The sequence below is a fragment of the Callithrix jacchus genome, chromosome 4 (genome assembly GCF_049354715.1).
Source record: "Callithrix jacchus isolate 240 chromosome 4, calJac240_pri, whole genome shotgun sequence".
Classification (NCBI taxonomy): Eukaryota; Metazoa; Chordata; class Mammalia; order Primates; family Cebidae; genus Callithrix; species Callithrix jacchus.
The window spans coordinates 60,099,363-60,115,766 of record NC_133505.1 but is presented as its reverse complement, the minus strand read 5'-3'; the positions used below and the strand labels follow the sequence as shown (position 1 = coordinate 60,115,766).

General features: G+C 37.0%; 1 protein-coding gene across 3 annotated transcripts in view; it reads left to right on the top strand.

Moving 5' to 3' along the window:
• Positions 1-16,404, top strand: part of PKHD1 (PKHD1 ciliary IPT domain containing fibrocystin/polyductin) — a 515,189-nt gene that overhangs the window by 302,766 nt on the left and 196,019 nt on the right. For all 3 annotated transcript variants that reach the window (XM_035295877.3, XM_035295878.3, XM_078370699.1), the window contains one exon: positions 11,785-11,922. In XM_035295877.3, coding sequence (XP_035151768.3) covers positions 11,785-11,922 — 138 coding nt within the window. The remainder of the gene's footprint in view (positions 1-11,784; positions 11,923-16,404) is intronic.

Genomic DNA, 16,404 nt, shown 5'->3' with positions numbered 1-16,404 from the left:
TACAACATATTAACATATAAAGTAGAGATTATTTACTAAATATTAGACACTATATTTTAAAGTCTCTCAAACATCAATTATGCATTTATGAAATCATATATATATTTATATCTAAAACAAGTAGGATACATGTATATTATTTTTAAGATTTTAATAATCTTTTGGGTTTTTTTTCTTGCAGAAGAAACAATTGAGAACTTAAGAAAAAAGAGTCAATAACACTGAGGAAAATCAAAGAATATCATAGTTTTTTGGACACATTACCCTGTCTAGTGTCAGGTAGAGACAAAAAGAGAAGATTTATTTTCAAAAAAGACCTGATGGGGAGAAATAAGCTTATTGGATACAATGTTTGATAGCTAGACCTTTGCCAAACAGCACCATTTAAGAGTGAATCGCTTATTTCATAGATTTCATATTTTTCTATTCAGGGTGAAAGTATAAAATATATTTATTTACTAATAGTTGATCTCATTATTCTTTTTAAGGTAACAAATCAGAACAGAAACCCACATAGGAAAATAATTTTGGTGCTTAGTTTGGCTTTAACATCCACTGCAACATGTAAACATTTAATAACTGGATCATCTGAGAGTTGCCAGTTTATGCCTTTCCACATAGTAAGCATTATTCACTACATGATTGGAGAAGGATTTTATCTCCAAACCTCATGCTGGAATTCATTAACAATGTATAGAGGTAATAGAAGTATGTGGATAAATCTAAACTGTAGCTTAACATTGGACCTGAAGTTCATCAAAATACATATTTTTCCTTTTTAGGTATTCTGGGGATTGCAAGGTCTAGGTTTTTTGTTAGTTGTTTGATTTTTGTTGTTGTTGTTTTTGACTTGAGCCATCTGAGCAAGGTGACCACTATTGACCTTGGTTTAAATAGCAGTGTTACGTCAACCACTTTGATTTCTTTCAAGTCTAATGAAGAGAACAGCAGCATAGCACCATCTCTAGATTTAAAACAATAATAATAAAGCCTGAGATGAGAGAAGGCACAGATTCTTTTCTATTTTTATGAAAACACCAGCACCTTCTGGTATTTTCCTTTCAGAATTTGGGATGCAGAGGACTAATCTGATACAGTGGGTAATTTTACTTAAAAACCTTCCTATTAAATAGACTCAAAATAATTTTGAAGAACAGATGGTATAGACTAGAGGAAGAAATAAACATTGTATGTTAAGCATTTTATTGATCAATTAAAATATCATAATTTAAGATGTTTATTCTACTATGGGAATTATGCATGTCTGTATGTGATTGAAAAAGACACAGAATGTTTGTGGGAAGTGGGATGGGGATTTATTGTCCAAAGTTAAAATGAGACTCTTCTTATGAGGTGAGAGTGAGAAGAGCTATTCTCCTCTCCTCCTGTCTCATCCCCTTTTCTCTCTCTCTCTTTCTCCTCTCTCTGTTCTTTTGCTGTTTCTCTCTCTCTCTGACACACACACACACACACACACACACACACACACACACACACACACACAATCAGGCCAGCAGATGGTTTTTCTTCAAGGTGTTAGGAAATAGGCTTTTAGTCTTGAATCATGTGCCTCTGGCACTTTGAAACTGCCTGTTCTGCCTATTTTTAAGACCAGTTTGAAAAAAAAAATGTTAGGCAGAGTAGAATAAAGAAACCACCTGTGTGGATTTGATGAAAAAGGCAGACTATAAGGCTAGCAACTCTTTGAAAAGAGTTTAGTTATAGAAAGACTACATCCTTATCTTCTAGCACATTGTTGTTTGGCTTCTTCTACAAGAGAATAAACTCTAGAGAACTGGATACCATCGTCTCAGTAAATTAGTCTACTTGACACTAATTTTCAATCATGTTAATCTTACATCCCTGTGAACCATTTATGTATAAGAGTTTTCATTCTATTTTAGGAATACTTTTCTTGGATCTATCATTCATCTTTATAAATTATGATAGACTGTTTAGATAAATCGTTAGATGCCCCCAAAGTTAAACAATACCACCAAAGAAAGAAAATACCACCAATCATTGTGTAAAATGTATATTTAAAGTAGTCACTTTGGAGCTAAAAATATTCTCTTTCTAAAAAGGAATATTAGATCATTAAATAGTGATTCAAATGTCTTTAAAATTTACTTTCCCTTTGGTTCACATATTTGATAGGAAATATTGAGGCCAAGGCTGAATGTAGAAAAAAAAATTCATTAATTACGGAAGGTACAAGAAAATAACAAGCCTACAAATAGTCCTTGTATGTCATGCTTTGCCTGCCATGCCATTGCTCTCCCTCAGAAGTCTGTGCTGTGTCCAAAGTCAGTATAGGCTGCTTTCTTGACAATAGCAGGGTTGTAGTGGAAACTGTCTTCACCACCTAAGTTATGGGGCCTGATACAGTGAATACCATACAAGCAGTGGGTCTGCCTGCCCTAAATTATGCTTGTTCATGTGACCTCATCATTATTCCCAGGATCTGTGCCCTTTGCCCTTGATCTCATTTCTACAGGATTTAGACAAGTGTCAGACCCTTGGAATGCTGCACAATAGTGACCTTGATTCCCTAACTTTGCTGGGAAAAAAAGTGAGTTGAAACCTAGTGTTGAACTTATATGGAATTCTTTGTAACTGCAGTAGTCAAATTGCTCTTGATACAAAAGAAGCCCCAGCCCTCTTTCAGAGACATCTGTCTTTCAGTCTGGCTCAGGTTTTCTGGTCTTGACGCTAGTTAATTTATTTCTAATAAAACACTGAGTCTTTTTTGTTGTTGTTGCATTTGGTGCATGAAAAAATTCACCAAATTTCTCCTTATTGTTAACTTTCCAAATATTATTTTAAAAGACTTAGTGTTCTAATTGTAAAAATAGACCACTTTCAGGGGGAAAAAGACCAAAAAGCTAAAACATTGCTTGCAAAACAGACTAGGATAAAGATGATGGTGTTTAGTGCTTGATCGATGAACAAGTGGTTAGGGGATATAATTCGGAACCAAGAGGCACCACCCCGTGGCTAGTCCTGAGCCCCTTTGGGGGGAAAAGCAGTCTTTAATTACATCTGGAACTCATTAATTTTTTTTGGAGCCTCTTTCCAGATCAGCTCCCCCATCAGCCACCCATTGAGCAACAGAAATTCCAGATGGTTCCTTCCATATGCCACTGCTCATTCTCTCAAGTAGGATAGATTGGTCACTGGCAGAATAGGGTGGAATATCTGTGGCTAAGGCAGGACAAAGTGGAAAGCACTGGACCACACTTAAATTAAAGGTGGTCCATCACTTATATTATTAAGTGAGTTGTATAAATATTTCTGAGTTATTGCTCTGAAATGTTTTGAGTAATTTTATGGGAATGATGTTATGTCTAGACAATGTGGCACATAGGTGCCAGCTTTCCACTCCTGGAAAAAAGAGAAATCCTCTTCAAGTGTCATTGTAGCTGAGGATTGGTCAATTTAGACCTGCAGCTGATCTGCTCTGAAGGCTATATTAGAGTGAATTCTTTTGCTCATGCAAGCAGCTGAAATCTTTATTATTGTGATACAAGGAGAATTCCTTTATAAAAATCTCTATATGGCATGTACTTATTTTATTTTAGCAGAATTTCATTATGATAGACACATTGATAGACTCCAGTTGGAAGCAGCTGGAAATAAAAACAGGGTTGACCTCCATATAATTAAAAAGTATGTCATCATTTCAAGTATATTACATTATTTATTTGTATATATACACCTGTCATCATCTGATGGTTGGAAACATAACTCAGTTATCTTTGAATTCCTATCACCCATCAGGATTTGTCACATTATGGGAAAGGAAAGGAAGAAAAAAGAAAAAGTGGAGAGATGAATCTGGGAAATTTGAATCTGAAAAGTGTGGCACCAAAAGAAATAAGACTAATGTTTCTATTCTTTTCTTTATCCTATACTTTTTCTCTGAAAGTTATTTTATGTGTATGCACACATGTGTGTGTGTGTGTGTGTGTGTGTGTGTGTGGTGTTGATCATCTATTATGGCTAAATATTATTATTCTAGGTCTTAAGAAAATAAAAGTGAGAACAACAGCTATGTTCCTGTTCTCAAGTGGTTATAATAGTCTGTCTGCAATTCATGGGAAATTTGTCGGTACATTTGGGGTTGGTAGGGCAATTAAAAGGAGACATTTCTTTTAAAAGGGGTATAATTTAAACTTTATGTACTTGTTATATTTTAGCAGCGAAATACATTTAAAAGCACCTACTATCATACTTTTATGTGTATATGTGAGTACTCTGTGGATGAGAGAAAGCATTTTTATGCTTTCACCAATTTTATTGTTTTGTACAATCAGGTTTAATAGCCAAAAATTGGTTGAATGAGCTATAGGTTGGGACAGATAAAAACCAATTTGTATAAAACTCTTGTTTTGAGACAAGGAAAATGAAACCAATTTGGAAAACATATTTTAGGATATCATCCAGGAAAACTTCCCCAACCCAGGTAGAGAAGCCAACATTCAAATTCAGGAAATGCAGAGAATCCCAGTAAGATATTCCATGAGAAGATTATCCCCTAGACATATAATAATGAAATCCTCCAAGGGCAAAATGAAAGAAAACATGTTAAAGGAAGCCAGAGAGAAAGTCTAGGTGACATGCAAAGGGAAGCCCATCAGACAAACAGCAGACCTCTCAATGGAAACAGTATAAGCCAGAAGAGACTGGGGGCAAATATTCAACATTCTTAAAAGAAATTCCAACTCAGAATTAATTCTTTCTTTCTTTCTTTTTCTTTCTTTCTTTCTTCCCTTCCTTCTTTCTTTCTTTCTTTTTTCTCTTTCTCTTTTTCATCTTTCTCTTTCTTCCTTCCTTCCTTCCTTCCTTCCTTCCTTCCTTCCTTCCTTTCTTTCTTTCTTTCTTTCTTTCTTTCTTTCTTTCTTTCTTTCTTTCTTTCTTTCTTTCTCCTTCCTTCCTTCCTTTCTTCTTCTTCTTTTCTCTTTCTTTCTTTTGTCTAATTTATTTATTTATATGTTTTGAGATGAATTCTTGCTCTGTCACCCAGGCTGGAGTGTAGTGGTGCAATCTTCATTCACTGCAACCTCTGGGTTACAGCAACTCTTGTGCCTCAGCCTCCCAAGTAGCTGGGATTACAGGTATGCATCACCATGCCTGGCTACTTTTTGTATTTTTAGCAGAGATAGGGTTTTGCCATGGCTGGTCTTGAACTCCTAATCTCAAGTGATCCACCTGTCTTGGCCTTCCAAAGTGCTGGGATTACAGGCATGGGTCACTGCACCTGGCCCCCAACCTAGAATTTCATATCTGGCCAAGTTAAGCTTCATAAGTGAAAGAGAAATAAAATCCTTTCCAGATAGACAAATGCTGAGGGAATTTGGTGCCTTATAAGATCTGAAGGATGTACTAATTATAAAAAAAGAAAAACTGTTACCAGTCACTACAAAACACACTGAAATACACAGACCAGTGACACTATGGAGCAACCACATAAACAGGGCTGCAAAATAACTAGCTAGCATCATGATGAAAGGATCAAATACATGTAATATCAACACTAGCATTAAATATAAATAGGTGAAATGCCCCAATTAAAAGACACAGAGTCTTTTAAAGCTGGATCAAGAACTAAGACCCATCAGTATGCTGTCTTCAAGAGACATAACTCACATGCAGATACACACATAGCTTCAAAATAAAGGAATAAAGAAAGATTTACCAAGCAAAACAGAAAAAAAGGAGGGGTTGCAATCCTAGTTTCTGACAAATGGACTTTAAACCAACAAAAATAAAAAAATGACAAAGAAGGTCATTACATTATGGTAAAGGGTTCAATTCAACAAGAAGAGCTAACTATCCTAAGTATATATACACTGAATACTGTAGCACACATATTCATAAAGCAAGCTCTTAGAGACCTTCAAAGAGACTTAGATACCCACACGATAGTAGTGTGAGACTTTAACACCTCACCGACAATATTAGACAGATAATTGGGTCAGAAAATTAACAAAGATATTCAGGACTAGAACTCAGCTCTGGTTAAATGGGGCTGATAGATAGCTATAGAACTCTCCACCCCAAAACAAAGGATATACATTCTTCACATCACCACATAGCTCTTAATTTAAAATTGATCATGTAATTAGAAGTAAAGCACTGCCAGCAAATGCAAAAAACGGAAATTATAACAGTCTCTCAGACCACAGCATAATCAAATTAGAACTCAAGATAAAGAAATCTACTCAAGGCCAGGTACAGTGGCTCACACCTGTAATCCCAGCACTTTGGGAGGCCAAGGTGGGTGCATCACCTGAAGTCAGGAGTTCAAGACCAGCCTAGCCAACATGGGGAAACCTCATGTCTACTAAAAATGCAAAAATTAGCAAGGTGTGGTAGAGGACACCTGTAATCCCAGATACTTGGGAGGCTGAGGCAGGGGAATCACTTGAACCCAGGAGGTGGAAGTTTCAGTGAGCTGATATCATGCCACTGCACTCTAGCCTGGGCAACAGAGTGAGACTCTGTCAAAAAAAAAAAAAATCTATTCAAAACCACAAAACAACATGGAAATGAATGATCTTCTCCTGAATGATTCTTGGGTTAATGATGAAATTAAGACAGAAATGAAACAGAAATCAAATTGAAGCTAATGAGAACAAAGATACAGTGTACCAAAATATCTGGGACACAACTAATGCAGCATTAAGAAGGAAATTTACTGCACTAAATGCCCACATCTAAAAGCTAGAAAGATCTCAAATTAACAACCTAACATTACAACTAAAAGAACTAGAGAATCTTGAGCAAACAAACCTCAAAGCTAGCCAAGGACAATGACATAGAGGCATCAAAAGCCTTCAAAAAATCAAATGTAGAAGCTAGTTTTTTAAAAACGAATTAAATAGACTGCTAGCTAGATTAATAAAGTAGAAAAGAGAGAAGATTTAAAAAAACACAATCAGAAACAACACGGGGGATAAACCACTGACCCCAGAGAAATACAAACAACCATCAGAATATATTATGAACACCTCTTGCATATAAAGTAGAAAATTTAGAAGAAATGTATAAATACCTGGATACATACACCCTCCCAAGACTGAACCAGGAAGAAATTGAATCCCTAAAGAGACCAATAATGAGTTCTAAAAATGAGGCAGTAATGAAAAGCCTACCAATCAAAGAAAGCCTAGGACCAGATGGATTCACAGCTGAATTCTACCAGAGTTACAAGGAAGAGCTGGTACTATTCCTACTGAAACTATTCCTTAAAATGGAAGGACTCCTCCCTATCTTATTTTATGAGGTCAGCATCATCCTTAAACCAAAACCTGGCAGAGATTACAAACAGTAAAATTCGGGCCAATATTCTTAATGAACACTGATGCAAAAATCCTTAACAAAATACTGTTAAGCTAAATCCAGCAGCACATCAAAAAGCTTATCCAGCATGATCAAGTAGGCTTCATCCTTGGGATGCAAGATTGGTTCAATATATGCCAATCAGTAAATATGATTCATCACATAAACAGAGCTAAAGACAAAAATCACATGATTATCTCAATAGATACAGAAAACATCTTTGATAAATTCAAGATACATTTAAATTAAAACCCCTCAAAAACTATGTATTGAAGGAATATACCTCAAAATAATAAAAGCCACATATGACAGACTCATGGGCAATATCCTACTGAATGGCAAAAGCCAGAAGCACTTCCCTTGAAAACTGTCATAAGACAAGGATGCCCTCTCTCACCACTCATATTCAACATAGTATTGGAAGTTCTGGCCAGGGCAATTAGGCAAGAGATGGAAATAAAGCATATTTAAATAGGAGGAGAGGAAGTCTAACTATCTTTGTTCGCAGATGATGTGATCCTATAGGTTGAAAACCCTATTGTCTCAGCACAAAAGCTTCTTAAGCTGATAAGCAACTTCAGCAGAGTCTCAGGATACAAAATCAATGTGCAAAAGTCACTAGCATTTTTATACACTAACAATAAACAAGCCAAGAGCCAAATCACAAATGAACTCCCATTTATAATTGCCACAAGAAGAATAAAATACCTATGAATACTGCTAACAAGGGAAGTGAAGGACCTCTTCGAGGAGAACTACAAACCACTGCTCAAAGAAATCAGAGATGACACAAATAAATGGAAAAATATTCCATGCTAATGGATAGGAAGAATCAATATCATAAAAATAGTTGTGTCATCTAAAGCAATTTATAGATTCATTGCTATTCCTCTTAAACTACCATTAAGATTCTTCACAGAATTCATAAAAACTATTTTAAGATTCCTATAAACCAGAAAAGCCCAAATAGCCAAGGCAATCCTAAGCAAAAAGAGAAAAACTGGAGGTATCACATGTCCCAACTTTATACTGCAGGGCTACAGTAGCCAAACAGTATAACCAAACAGCATGGTACTGGTACAATAACAGACACATAGACCAATGGAACAGAAAGCGAACACAGAAATACACCCACACAGCTACAGTCATCTGATCTTTGACAAACCTCACAAAACAAGCAGTGGGGAAAGAATTTCCTCTTTAATAAATGATGCTGGGAGAGCTGGCTAGTCATATTCAGAAAATTGAAACTAGGCCTCTTCCTTAAACCATATACAGAAATCAACTCAAGATGGAATAAAGACTTAAATGTAAAGCCCACAACTATAAATACAGTGGAAGAAAACCTTGCCAAAACCATTCAGGACATAGGCACAGGTGAAGATTTCCATGATGAGGATGCCAAAGGCAATTGCAACAGAAGCAAAAAAATTGACAAATGGGATATAATTAAACTAAAGAGCTTCTGCAGAGCAAAAGAGACTATCAGCAGGGTAATTAGACAACCTACAGAATGGGAGAAAATTTTTGCAATTTATGTGTCTGACAAAGGTCTAATATCCAGCATCTTTAAGAAACTTAAATTTACAAGAAAAAAAAAACCCCTTTAAAAAGTGGGCAAAGGACATGAACAGATACCTCTCAAAAGAAGACACACATGCAGCCAATAGACATATAAAAAAAGCTTAATATCACTAATTATTAGAGGAATGCAAAAACATGTGATATCATCCCATACCAGTCAGAATGGCTATTATTAAAAAGTCAAAAAACAACAGATGCTAGTAAGATTGTGGAGAAAAAGGAATATTTTTACACTGTCGGTAGGAGTAAATGAGTTCAACCATTGTGGAAGACAGTTTGGTAGTTCCTCGAAGACCTAGAGGCAGAAATACCATTTGACCCATCAACCCCATTACTGGGTATATGCCCAAAGCAATAGAAATCATTCTGTTGTAAAGACACATGCACACATATGTTCATTGGACCACTATTCACAATAGAAATCATTCTATTGTAAGGACACATGCACACATATGTTCATTGGACCGCTATTCACAGTAGCAAAAACAAAGAATCAATCTAAATCCCCATCAATGATAGACTGGATAAAGAAAATATGATATATGATATAATGGAATACTATGTAGCCATAAAAAGGAATGAGATCATGTCCTTTGCAGGGACATGGATGGAGCTGGAGGCCATTATCTTTAGCAACCTGATGCAGAAACACAAAACCAAGTGCCGCATATTCTTACTTGTAAGTTGGAGCTAAACAATGAGAACACATGGACACAAGGCAGGGAAAAACACACCCTGGTGTCTATTTGAGGCCAGGGGATGGGAGGAGGAAGAGGATCAGGAAGAATAGCTAATCGATGCTGGACGTAATACCTAAACGATAGGATGATCTGTGCTGCAGACCACCCTGGCACAACTTTAACTGTGATAACGAACCTGTACATCCTGTCATGCATCCCTGAATTTAAGATAAAAGATGAAAATAAAATAAGTAAATAAATTAGAAGCAAAAACTTCTTGTTTTTAAAGATGTTTGCTTCAAATAATTCTTAAAATCATAAACCCATAAAATGTATGCTAAATTTAGAACATTCTCTAGGTACTTTACTCTTTTATTTGAATGTTTTGAAAAGTGCAAGAGATGAGATTAAGATATATATTTGTTTTTGTCTATTTATCCTGATCATTCATTTTGTACCAGTCACCAGTGAGCTTTTGAATTTAAGTTACATAGGGCATTAAACTCAACAAATCTGGGCAACGTTTATTTAATGTCTTTATATTCAATATTGCAAAAGCACCAGGGACTTAAAAAGAAAAAGAATGGTCTCTTCACTTAAGGAAGAGTGGGAGAGGAAGTCATAATCACACTGAGGACCAGCCCAGTGACAGTTACTCCCTCACTTACAATAATGTATGCATATATTTGAATAATGTGTCTCAGTACTCTGATAGATGTATGTACAGGGTGTCACTGGAGTATGAAAGAGAGGTTGTTTCCTTAGGGGAAGTGGTAGAGCCAGTGAGGAGAGAATAGCTGCTTTGCATCCTGGTGGGATAGGACCATACTTTCAGAACCACTGCTCTACATCTAACTGAGGGAAAAGGGGAGGGAAAAGGCATATAGAATTTATGGACCAGGCCTAGAGATGTCATACTTTAAATTTTCCCACATTTTATTGGCTACAACTCAGTCATATGGCTTCATCTACCTGCAAAGGAGGTGGAAACTGTAGTCTAACTGTGAACTTAGGAAAACGAGAGAAATGGTTGGTTTACAACCCTATAGTCTCTGCCACAGCAGGGCATGGCCGTTCGTATAATGAAGGAAGCAAGGAAGGGCTGGGAAAGACAACTCATTACAAGTTAATTTGCCTGGGCATGTCCTTAAGAAGAGCAGGGTGCATTGTTTCCTAGAATGAGAAATGAGATTATGTTAACAAAAGAGTTCCTTATAAATCTTTATGTGTGTTGGTGACTGTGGGACTAGAAAGTTAAGCAGAAATCTATTTGATATCATTAATTAGTGTTGAATGACTGCTAAATTTCAGAAAGTAACACTTAATGCTTTGGCATACATGAAATACTTACTGTTTTAAATAAGAATGTTGTATTTATATATTTCTCTGAAGTAAATTTCAGGTAAAATCTATAATTATTTATTCTGAAGTTATATGAAAACTGCTTTTATGGAAGGGATAATACAATAATTTTGAATTGTACAGTAAGCTCTATAAGCATGGCAAGCTAATGGACAATAGTAAAAATAATGATAATATCCAGCGTTTATTAAACATGCACCATGTACTTTGTCTTACAAAATGGGATTTAGGGGATTAAAGATAGGTTGCCAGTATTGTATAAGCATTTTCAATCTATTAACTCATTTAACCCTCACAAAAAATCCTGTGAACAAAACAGGTATTTTTAGTATTATTCCCATTCCACAGGTAACTGAGGCACAGAGAGAGAAAGTTATTTGCCTAGACAGCTAGTAAGTAGCAGAATTGATATTTACATCCAAATAGTCTGCCTTCAGAGGCCAATTTCATATCCACTATTGTGTATATCCCTGAAACTAGAGCCAAAATTGAAGAGACAGGAACAAAGCGCAGGAAGCTCACTCGATCTGTGTGTTTCCACTGCAGTAGACTTGGGGCAGCTGTGAGGTGCACATGCTGTGCATTTTGTCCATGAACATGGCGTGTTAAGCAATGGCAGCATTTATTAATCAGGACTTATTTTCCTCTTCAGTAAGGCCTAGCCTTTGGCAGACTATCTGCTCTTCCAGTTGCTATATCTGTCCTGGTTTAGATAACACTGTATATAGCTCCCAAAGTGTTGGGAGAACCCCAGAATAAAACACGTAATTTGTGTTTTTGTGACATATCTGAGCAATTTCTTTTTCTTCCACAGACAGAACTGTCCTTGTGGATACAGATCTTCCGTTTTTCAAAGGGCTGTATGTGATGGGAACCTTAGACTTCCCTGTGGACAGAAGCAATGTTCTGAGTGTGGCATGCATGGTCATTGCAGGTGGAGAGCTGAAAGTTGGTGAGTAAAGGCACAAAGATTGTGAACATGCTGGGAATTATACTCTGTGAGAAAAGGCTCTGGGAAACAGATGGTATCATCAAGTATGTTGCTTAAGAGTTTTGGGAGGGCTAAAGCAGTAGTGAGCGTACCAGTAAAGTTAGTTTTTTGGCAAGCTTTCCACGTGGCCAGAGGTGGCTTGTATTGGTTATTCTCTCATGCCCGTGCACTGTCATTAGGCTCTGTTTCTAGTCTGCCTGCTGCTGCTCATTCCAGGGTATTTTTTTTACCTCCTCCAGGCTACAGATCAATTCTTCCTTTAGTTTGTGTGTGTGTGTGTGTGTGTGTGTCAGAATATGCCTTTGTCTCACTCTTTCAGAAGATATCATAGGATGGATTTGATATCATCTGATCAACTAACTCACAGTAAAATTTCAATCACTGTCTTAACATAATTTCCTGGGAAAACAGACTTGAAGGCAAAGTTTTGTGCTGGTACTTTACTGGGACAAATAATCCCAAAGAAGTGAGAGTGAAGTGAAAAGAAAAATAAGGAGGAAAAGCAGAGAAAGCAAATAGAAGGTAGCCATAGCTTCTCAAAGAAGCATGGTGTGCATGGTTATATAGGGTATCTTGTGAGAAGCCTTTTAAGAACCACTGTATCTTGGGACAATACAGGGCAGGAAGTGAGGAGAAGCATCTCACCTGGTCCATTCCACACCATTAACTCCTCTGTCTTTGTTATTTTTGTGGCTCCCTGGGCAGCTAGTGGAAGGACCAGAGACTCAGTAGGTGCTAGGAGATGAGGCTCCCCTTGCTGGTGAGCGGAGCATGTTGTTGAGGCCCCAGGACAAGCAGAATGGAATGATCTGGGGTAGTGTATTAACCAAATTTGGCTTACTTAAATAAAAATACCTAAAATGTTATGGGTAGACTGTATACTTAGAACTGTTGTAAGCAATAAGTATAAATGCTGAAAAGACACGTACCCTGTCTCCAAAGGAACTACTTAAGAATTTTAGTAAGGCATTCTACTTGGGCCCTAGGAAGAAGATTAAAAGAGAATTCCCAGAAAAAAATCATATCATATTCCAAATAAATATATCTGTGGTGGTAAGGAAGTATTTGGATATCATTGTTAGGTAGCATGAAAATTTTAGAATCTCGGTTGGGAGAAAGTTCTAGGTCTAATTACCTGCATAAAGCTTAAGCCACTGTAAGAAGATTTCTGAAAAAAATATGGTCAATCCTTTTCTTGAATATCTCCAGTGATAAAAAAAATCAAGGTAACCTGTTCCCACTGTTTAAACTTCTATTAGAATTATTTTTGTTCTGTTAAGCTAAAGTCTACCTTCCTCCATTTGCTGTAGGTTCAGGTTCTTGCCCTTGAGCCATTCAGGACAAGTACCATACTCCCTTTAATTCTATTTATTTATTTATTTATTTATTTATTTATTTATTTATTTACTTACTTACTTACTTACTTACTTACTTATTTTTGAGACGGAGTTTCGCTCTTGTTACCCAGGCTGGAGTGCAATGGTGCGATCTTGGCTCACCGCAACCTCCGCCTCCTGGGTTCAGGCAATTCTCCTGCCTCAGCCTCCAGAGTAGCTGGGATTACAGGCACGCGCCACCGTGCCCAGCTAATTTTTTGTATCTTTAGTAGAGACGTGTTTCGCCACGTTGACCAGGATGGTTTCGATCTCTTGACCTCATGATCCACCCGCCTTGGCCTCCAAAAGAGCTGGGATTACAGGCTCGAGCCACCGCACCCGGCCTACTCCCTTTAATTCTATAGCACTTCATTCACATCTTCTTGAATCGTTTCTTTTTTAGGTCATACAGTTTTTATTATTTTAACCATGGTTCATAGTTACTGCTGTTTTGAGTATTTTTTTAATCTATGGTATAAAACTGGAAATGCAGAAATACAAATAGAATTATATGGTGGAAATGAAGTGATCACTCATATTTCCAAGTGCAAATATAACCACAATTAATATTTTGGTGTTTTATCTCAAAATCATTTTTTTCTGACACATATACACACACATGCACATGTATATTTTGAAATGTAGGGTGTATTCTTTGATTTTTTTGATCCTATATACACAATACAAGAATTGCCCCAACTCATTATATTTCAAAGGCCCAACTTTAATCATTTCAACATCATATAATACATGGGAATATATAGATATACATGCGTGTATAATAATGTAGCCATTTTTCTATGGTTAAGCATCTAAGTTATTTCAGATTTTTTTCCTTGTAACTCACTCTGCAATGAACATTCAATAATTCAGTCATTATTCATATCATAATTTCCTTAGGATGGACTTCTAAACATGAAATTAATGGGCCTAAGGATAAGAACATTTTGTAGGGTTTTTAATACATGCTGCCAAATTGCTTTTCAGAAAAATTTTACAAATTTGTACACCCCATTTCCCATAGTTATGAGATTTCCTCCTTCTTGCTGGCATTGACGCTAAACAAAACTTTGTTTTGTTTAATTCCTCTGAAAGCCAGGGAGAAAGAACCATTCCCAGGTGGGATCTGATTATTCTGAACAGAGTGAGAGGAGTATAGCAGTTAACAGAATGGGCTCTAAGTCAGATGGTGGAGGGACCAAATCTACCTTGGTCACCTGTTGGCTGTTTGACCTTAAGCAAGTCAACCTCTGGGCACTTTCATTTCTTCATCTGTAACATATGTAGGGTAACAATAGAATCTTCCTCAGAGGGATGTTAGCCATAACAGCTCATAGGAAGTGCTTGGTAGATAGTGCTTGGCGTTCAATAAATGTTTATCAGCCAGGGTGACCACAGAAAATATTTGTCATATGCCTTGGACAGTTTGAAAGGATTTAAATAAAGGAATGATTCACAAAGATCCAAATAGGATGAGGCATACCCCAGGGCTAGTAAAACCAGCTATCCTTACTACCTCTTGCCATATGGGATTGAGAAAAGAATGTTACAGGAACCCAGAGATGAAGAGGGATGTCTAGAGATGGTTGTCAGACAATCCCAGAGGCATGCTCTTTGTGTGGCTGGGATTCAACCAGTGCAAGGAGAGAACTACAGGAATAAACACTCTTACCTCACTCTTTTGTTTCCTCACTGTCTTCTGCTTATGCTACCATTTGGCCACATCTGACTGGAAGTCAGAGTAAAGGAGAGCTCATTGATTCAGTACACATAGGTCAGCCACATCCTGGGGCACTGGGTAGGGTGGAAAAGCACAGAGTTTGGAAATGGAGGTATAAACAGAAGCTCTCCAGCACAGTCAGCCTCCAGCTATCAGAACAGATATGATTCTTCTGTTAATACAGCCAAATATTAAACTGACTTCTTTTTCCAGCCATGTCACGCCGTTAGTCCTGCCAACTACACTGTCGGCTCTAATTCCTGCTCTTTTTATTTGTGCTGCCACAAATACATATCTCTACATTGTACAGTTGTGTTGGGCTTATTTTGTTTTCCCTTGGGTTTTGGGGGAATCTAAGGGCATTACTTTTTACCTATCTCTTCGTTTAATTATTTCAGTTCATCTTTCTGCACTGGAGATATTCTCTTGAAGTCTGGTCTTTTCCTCGCAGATTACTATCATTTGCCCATTCTTTTAGCATTCTATAAAATCCTCATCCAATTAATTGAGAGACATTAAATAAAACTGAGCCCTGCTGTTGTTGTTGCAAAACTTATTTCCAGTTGATATCTTCTATTGCTAAGATTGGTCTCTTTTTTAGCAAGTTATATTTAGATTTCTAAGGTCACTCATTACTATAATACATAGCTTGCAGCCTGAAAAATTTGTACCTTTGAAGGGAAGTGACACTGTGCCACTTTCCAGTTTTACTTTATACATTTTAAATCTCATTAAAAAATTTCTCCATTCCCAATTCTATTTTTTACCCATCACTGGATAGTGGTGTATTCTTTTTCTACCTGTTTCATCCATGTGTTCTGGGCTTAAAGGTTGCATGTTGGAACCCATCTGCCCAATCCTATGTGTATTATGCCCGAAGGAAGACTTTCAACCCATCTGTCCAATTTTACCACACCCTAAAGATATTCCAACATGAAACAAATAATAAGACTAGTTAGTGAACAAACTTAATAGATGTAGACATTGGCACAGAGTCCTGCCAGAGTATGTCTGCTATCTGACGCCATTTGATTCAAGTTCCAACATTATGGAATTATATTTTTTGGTGGTCCTGCTTTTTTTTTTTTTAGATGGAGTTTTGCTCTTGTTTCCCAGACTGGAGTACAGTGGTATGATCTCAGCTCACTGCAACCTCTACCTTCTGGTTTCAAGTGATTCTCCTGCCTCAGCCTTCTGAGTAGATGGGATTACAGGCACCTGCCACCATGCCTGGCTAATTTTCGTATTTTTAGTGGAGATGGTGTTTCATCACATTGGCCAGGCTGGGCTCAAACTCTTGACCTTGTGATCTGCCTGCTTCAGCCTCCCAAAGTGCTGAAATTATAG